General features: G+C 45.5%; 1 protein-coding gene across 3 annotated transcripts in view; it reads right to left on the bottom strand.

Annotated features, from left to right (window-relative positions):
- The window catches only part of epha3 (eph receptor A3), a 74,766-nt gene that overhangs the window by 53,303 nt on the left and 13,963 nt on the right, over positions 1–7,500 (bottom strand). For all 3 annotated transcript variants that reach the window (XM_056579429.1, XM_056579431.1, XM_056579432.1), the window contains exon 3: positions 7,103–7,500. This exon is cut by the window's right edge and continues 266 nt beyond it. In XM_056579429.1, coding sequence (XP_056435404.1) covers positions 7,103–7,500 — 398 coding nt within the window. The remainder of the gene's footprint in view (positions 1–7,102) is intronic.

Here is a 7,500-nt window from a genome sequence, read left to right as displayed (position 1 = left end):
GTGTGTGTGTGTGTGTGTGTGTGTGTGTGTGCGCGTGTGCGCGCGTGCGCGCGTGTGCGTGTGTGTGGCATTTTGAGTGCAAGCATGACCAAAAAGCCTGGTCATTCAGGCCTAGCTGCCTTTAATCAGTATCCCCCACACATACATAAAGAGACAGAAACACACACGCACGTACACAGTCACACAAAGTCGAGAGGGGGAAATGTCACGGTACTCAATGGATCCGGTAGCAGCAGGATGAGTGTAGAGACAGAAGAGCAGAGACATTTTCCTCTCTCATCTGTTTGGGTCAGTGGATCGTTACCCAACGACCAAGAGTCCTCAGAGAGGCTGGGGTTGTGTGTTCCTGCTGCAGGACAGTGTGGAGTGTGCGATGAGTTTTTTAGAGAAGGAAGGAGTAATTCATCTGTGCTGGTAAACGCATGGGGTAAATATGCTTGTCTGAAGTCACATATCTGGCTTGAATCACTGGTATGTGATGGACTGAGTCACGTCAATGTGTTGTCAAAATAAAACTCCAAAGATTGGTTCAACTGAGCATCACCGTCACGGAGGGAGACATATGGTCTGGGATTTTGAGAAAATAGTGATGGGGCAAATTGATTGATTCCTGTCATGAGGTAATCCAGCAGGTATTCCTTCCGCCATGGTCCCTCTTGATTAATACCTGCTGTATCTAACCAGGGCACTGCCCTGTTATATCATCTCTCCCTGATCCTCGTTCACTCCACTCACAGACAGAAGCCTCAACATCACCTCTCCACCAACAGACCCACACACAACAAGACACACACACACACACACACACACACACACACACACACACACACACACACACACACACACACACACACACACACACACACACACACACACACACACACACACTACAAAAACTCCACATCAACTGCAGTCTGCCCCCACTTCATTTGGAAGACTCACTGACCCACACCGAATAACATTTATATATATATATATCCCCATGTGCAAGCTTTTACATGTGTTCTGGTAAGAATTGTATGAGCCAGTTTTAAACCAGTTAAATATGTACAACATATGTATTAAATTTTCCACTTCAGCATTTGTTGCATTTTTTTTAGCATATGGATTTTTTTCACTTCTGTGAAAGCAGTTTTTACTTCCAACCACCCGCACATACAAACACACATACATACCCACACAAGGACACACCGGCACACACTCACATACACACACACACAATCAGCACACCGAACATACGCACCACACACGGACACACAACACATACTACACAGTCACACACACACACACACACACACACACACACACACACACACACACACACACACACACACACACACACACACACACACACACACACACAAACACAAACACACTAGACACCAAACACACACACACACACACAAACTTATCATTTTTGTCTATTCTTCTCTTGTTTGACTTTTTTTTGGGGTGCATGTGTTTGTTTGTGTTGTTCTTCTGTAGAGGAGTACAGAAGCTGCATTCCTATCCCCGTGGAGACCAGCAACGTACCAGCTGCATGACAACCACATGGCCCCTGGTTGACAGACTGGCCCCCATCACCGGGCCCCCTGAACCCCACTTTGCCAGCAACCCCAAAGCATTCAAACGGCCCTCAGTGTTAAGTCCCATAAAGGAGAAAATCAAACAGCTTCAATGGCATGAATGAATGAATAAATGAATGGGGCCTTCCAGCATGAATCCATAGCATTGCACCGCAGTTGGGGAGCGAACCCAAACATGCACACATACAGAAGTAAAGTATGAATTCAACTTCAACCCAGAAAAAACATGAATCTCTGTTAATTGCTTGATAACTGCATTATTCACTTTGTTAACGACTATATCATGACATCCATGTATGCGAGTAATGCGACTGATGTGTTTCAAGTGCATCACATGTTTTAGCCCTGCACTTCATTGCTTAATAAGAAGGATATTAGCCTGCATATTCCAAAAAAAGTGGCACACCACAGCGCTTGAAATAGGAGCTTGAAAGAGGGGAGAAAACTGTGTTGGGATGTGGGAATAGGTCAAGGTGGGTTAATGTTTTCCTTCAAATAGGATGCGATCAAATACGGATGCATGCTGGGAAATGGATATTAAAAAAAAATCTGAACTGTGACATTGATGTCGTCAATGGTTACCGGCCTGATGTGTGGCCAATCGGCTTTGCTTTGCTTGCAGTTATATTTGCGATTGATTTGGCTTCAATTTGAAAATCATTGCTGTGTCTCTACAGGGAAGAATTATTGACTGTGGACTAAATGGATGGCTGCATGGAGTCTCTATAATCATAACTGGTTTTCCTCCCGCTCTCTCTCTCCCTCCCCCTTTCTTTTCCCCTCTTTCCCTCTCTCTCTCTCTCTTCTCTCTCTCTCTCTCTCTCTCTCTCTCTCTCTCTCTCTCTCTCGCTCTCTCTCTCTCTCTCTTTCTCTCTCTCTCTCTCTCTTTCTCTCTCTCTCTCTCCATCCTTGTCTACCACTCCTTTATTTCCCTCTCTCCCTCTCTCTCTCTCTATGAAGTACAGTCACTGAGTGGTAGCTGCAGGCTTAATACTCTTCATGCTTTAATGTTTTGTTTGTTGTTGATTTATTTTAATTTCACCACATCAGGGCAATGAAGGATTCGCGAGATACAACGGTAGATATATACATTCAATATTAGTGACACACATAACACTCACTTGCAATATTGTATTTGGGCATGCACTATATCATATATTTTAATAGATGGTTAGGGTTCCATTTACACCCCCAAAACTCCACAGACACCTTGTTAAATTTACCTCAGACGCAGCACTTAGTTGGTCCATTATATCCATTTATAACAGATAAGTGTTATATTTGTCGAACACTTCATCTCATGCATGCTCTGAATTATCGGTGTAGTTAAGAACAAATTAGCAACATAAATGGTTTGAAATAAAAAAAAAGCATAGCGGAGACCCTGGCGTGAACCGTTTTCTCCAGCCAGCCCTAGGTTTCTCCCTGAGGGCCTTGCTGGCCTGCCCTTAACGTGTTTCATTGTCCTTCCCTCTGTTCTTTCGTTTCTCCTCTCTCTCCTAGCTTATATCCTCGTTCTGCTCTAGTTTCCGCTCCGCTACTACCCCACACCCCATTCAACTCCTTCCGTCCTCATGTCCAACGGCTCAAAGCTGTACTGACAGAATGAGGCGCCATTTTATCAATGGATCAGTTGCAATTCTATCCATAGGTTTCTTGTTGTTTTCGTTTTCTCAGAGTGTGTATAGACACAGGCTCATACAATAAAAATAGGTATTTAGTACAGACTTGTACATTTGTTTAAAATAGTCTGTGTGTGTGTGTGGGCGTGTGTTGGAGCATTTTAAGGACGTCAGCGAGCCGTATATCCAAGCAGTAGCTAAAAAGGGCTGAGCGAAAGAGTGGGGAGTGACGTGTAACATGCTTGCCACAGAAACGCACAACAGACTTTCGAAGCTACGGCCAAAACCGACAACTTTGGGCACACTGACATGAGAAAAGGATATGTTAAAGAAAAAAAGAGGGGAGAGGGAGGAAGGGAGAAAGGACGAAAAGTAAGAAAAGAAAATTGGAGTATTTTTTTCTTTTGGAGCCTTCTAAGTTTCATCCTAAAGCAGTCCTGCATCATCGCTGAATGATTTTAATGTGAATACAATACAACTCAAAACAAAATAAGAAAAGTGAACTCAATGGAATAAAGTGTAACTATATCTCTGCTGTTTCACAACTCTTGACAATGTTGCAACACAAACTAACTCTGTGTGGTAACCACGCAACACAAACAAGACAAAACCAGTGCTTTTCACAGTAAAGGTCAGCCAGAATGTTATGGCAGTCTTTTTTAAATCACAAATGTTTTTCTCTGTGCATATTAACTTTTTAAGACATCATACTAAATAATTGTTTTTGAATAAGTCAGGCGCCAGTTCAAATAAATAACTTGGTCTGTCCCCGCATGTGCCCGAGTGTGGCTGAATATGTGTGTGTGCGTGAACGCATGACCGTAACGTGCACGGGTGAGTTGCTGGCAACTATGAGCATTGTGTGTCTTGATAAATCAGACAAGAATGTATACGTGGTTCCGCCTCTGAAGTGCCACAGCTGCCAGCATGTGAACAACACACACGCGCACGTTCAAATACACAAGGCCGCTCTACGGTTGCGCGCACGCCGCGAGCTGGCACATTGGGTTTGCTGTTTTAGGATCAAATTGAGGCTGGAGGAATTTCACACTGATGTCCGATAGGAGCGGGCTCACCTGCTTCGTTCTGTTCCAATGACAGATGAAAGCCAGGTTCAGCCCCGATAAGATATTCACTTCTCTGTGGAGTGATATCTGTTCCTCGTTACAAAACATACAGCAATCCAGACAACGACTGACACGGTAACATACACACACACACACACACTCAGACACACACACACACACACAAACACCTATCACCATACACACACAAACACACACACACACACACACACACACACACACACACACACACACACACACACACACACACACACACACACACACACACACACACACACACACACACACACACACACACACACACACACACACACACACACACACACACATACGGATATGCATACAGACCTATCCAAACCCAAGCTCCAATGTCCTAAGTTAACAAATGCCAATGGCAACAACAGAAACACCATGGAAACAGAATTATGACAACACCCACTTCATCATTATTAAAACTGAGTAATCTTTGGTGGTCTGGCCGCATATTTACACAAAACATCAAGTCTCAAGACACACACAGACAGCCAGAATGTGCAAATAGAGAGATAGAGATGGAAGATTCTGCTGGGCGTCCTGTCAGAGGATACACTTTATTAAATATTTAGTTTAGGTTTTCCATCAACCTCGCACTCTGAGCAAACAGTGAAGCGAGCATACGCTGGGTCCAGACATGTCCGAAACGTCTCTGTTTTGGGATGGCTCCAAGTGAACTACAATCTGCTGAACTGGTGCTACTCATGTAGAGGTTATTATTAAGCTCACTTTTAATCGCTCTTGGTCGTTTAAACCGCTGTTCAATTTTTTTTAGATTTAGGAATTTGGTTTTAGCGCGTTAAGTCAAGCTGTCTTTTTTCTTGTTTTTTTTCTTTCTTCGTATCGTAACGTAGGCCAAGGAAGAGGTTAGATGATATTGGCATGTAGCCTCCACATGGTCATTTGTCCGTTAACACAAGGGGTCCTGGAGTGAAACCGTGCTCTCACCCCCCCAGCCCCCCCCCCCCCCCCCAGCCCCCTTCCCCGCCCCACCCTGGCCTGTGGCCGAGTGGTGGTAAGGGTGGGGTAAGGGGGGGTACGTTGGGGGGCCTCTATCCCTTGGATCTGGCCAGCTTGCAGCTGTCCCAGGCCAGGGGGAAATATAAGACCTTATTAGAGTCCATTAGGGCTCTGTGAAACTAATAAGAGATTGTCAAATACATCCAAACATTCGCACAGCCCTGGACAGACAAGGGAGGTGAGGAGGGTGGAGGGGTAGGGCTTACTTCATGATGGCTGCCATTCTGTGTTGCTATCATGTGAAAATAATTGCAGCCTGACTCTTTACACTAAGTCCACATGACAATTTGGTAAGATTTATTATCTGTTTTGATTTAAGTCTTTATTGTTGTTATTTGTCATAAGCAAGAAAGTGTTCATGCCAATAATATCAATAATTCAATAATTGAAAAAGCATGATTTATTCAAGATCGTCATCTGTCAAGCATCACACCCTACAATGAGTCAGATTACAATTACACATGTTACCGTTTTGCTTACAAATTGCAGCGCTCTGAAAACTAAATGCTTTTTCGCATTCTATTTTTGCATTAACCCTTAAACTCTAAAAACGGCCTGATGCATGACAGCCCGCGAAAGTGATCACCAGCGTACTTTTTAATATCCATTTTGAAGAAAATGGAGGGTTTCAACTTGGGGGTTTCAAACTTTCAACCAACAGCTGTGACACAGGGTCTCCTTCAGTTGCAAGCTTGGGAGTATGTGTGTGTGTGTGTGTGTGTGTGTGTGTGTGTGTGTGTGTGTGTGTGTGTGTGTGTGTGTGTGTGTGTGTGTGTGTGTGTGTGTGTGTGTGTGTGTGTGTGTGTGTGTGTGTGTGTGTGTGTGTGTGTGTGTTTGGTGGCGGGGGGCAGGTGGGCTGGGGGGGGCTTTGGCCACTGACAGCAGAGGGATGAGCTCACAGTCAGTCTTTGATCTTTGATTATCACTAGTCGTCACTTAAAGGCGGGCAAAGAATAGAACTGATAATTTGGAATCGGCATGGGCGGAAAAAACAGGAACAAAAAAAAGAAAGACTGTCACCTTATACGACTAAAGTTGAAGCCAGACATTCATGTTAAAAAAAACGAAAACGTGAAATACCTATACAGGCTTTCACCACACTCAGACAGATAACCTAATGAGAAAAACCCAAGCAGACGCATCAAGGAGACAGACAAGGCAGACAGACAGGGTCAGATAGTGTGGCTCCTGGATAGCTGCCCCCGCCACCCATACGTCTACACAGACACCCACCCGGCAGTCTGCCTGCTCTGGTTCTGACCTATATCAGCTCATCTTCACTACTACTGTGCCTCTGATCTCACTGTAGCTTATGAAGTGGCGCTGAGACGCTGATGACTAGCTGCTGTGTAACCAATGCAAGCTGCCCTCCAGGCTGAGAGAGCCTATGGAAACCTCACATGCACAACCACACACAACCACCTACATACATTACACACACATACACACGCGCACACGCCCACAAACACGCACACACAATTTAAGTTATTTTACCTCTGTGTATCTCCCGGCACCACAACATATGTTTATCTCCTTCTCCCACTCTCTCTCTCTCTCAGATTCACACCGCACACACTCTCAATTGACTTCACTCCTAGTTCCTGCATATCATCTATCACAGTATGTCAATCAAATATGTTGTTGGGATAGTGTGGTTATACTGTAGAAACTCTTCAAAGGCCGAAGGAGCAGAAATCACAGAAAATCACAGAAAAAGCCGCCGGCGGTTGAAAAAACACAAAGCCATTGCTCTTACTTTGACAGGCGCTCGCTCGCTCCTCGTACCCGGGGTTGCACAGGCACTTCCCGATGGGCACCAGCCACTCCCCCTCCGTGCTGCAGTACATGCGCGGGGACTCCTCCTCCTTGGAGTGATTGACGCAAGAGCCACGGACCTCCACCAGCGACTGGGAGTCGGTGGGCACCGTTTCGGGGAAGGACGCCAGGTTCCTCACGATCAGCGGGCACATCTTAAAGTACACGCGCACCGACACCAGGGCCACGCACGCTCCCACGTCCTGGAAGGCCAGGTAGAAGCCCTTCTTAGACATGGGCCCCACCTCGCGCACCTCCGTGTTGAGCTTGAGGATGCGGTCGCCCAGGTCCATCTGGGTGAAGCTCTCGTCGGCCGCGATGGTGTCGATCTTGGAGAAC

The sequence above is a fragment of the Gadus chalcogrammus genome, chromosome 20 (assembly GCF_026213295.1).
Source record: "Gadus chalcogrammus isolate NIFS_2021 chromosome 20, NIFS_Gcha_1.0, whole genome shotgun sequence".
Classification (NCBI taxonomy): Eukaryota; Metazoa; Chordata; class Actinopteri; order Gadiformes; family Gadidae; genus Gadus; species Gadus chalcogrammus.
Note: the sequence above shows the minus strand (reverse complement) of the source record. Positions and strands in the feature narration are given on the sequence as shown.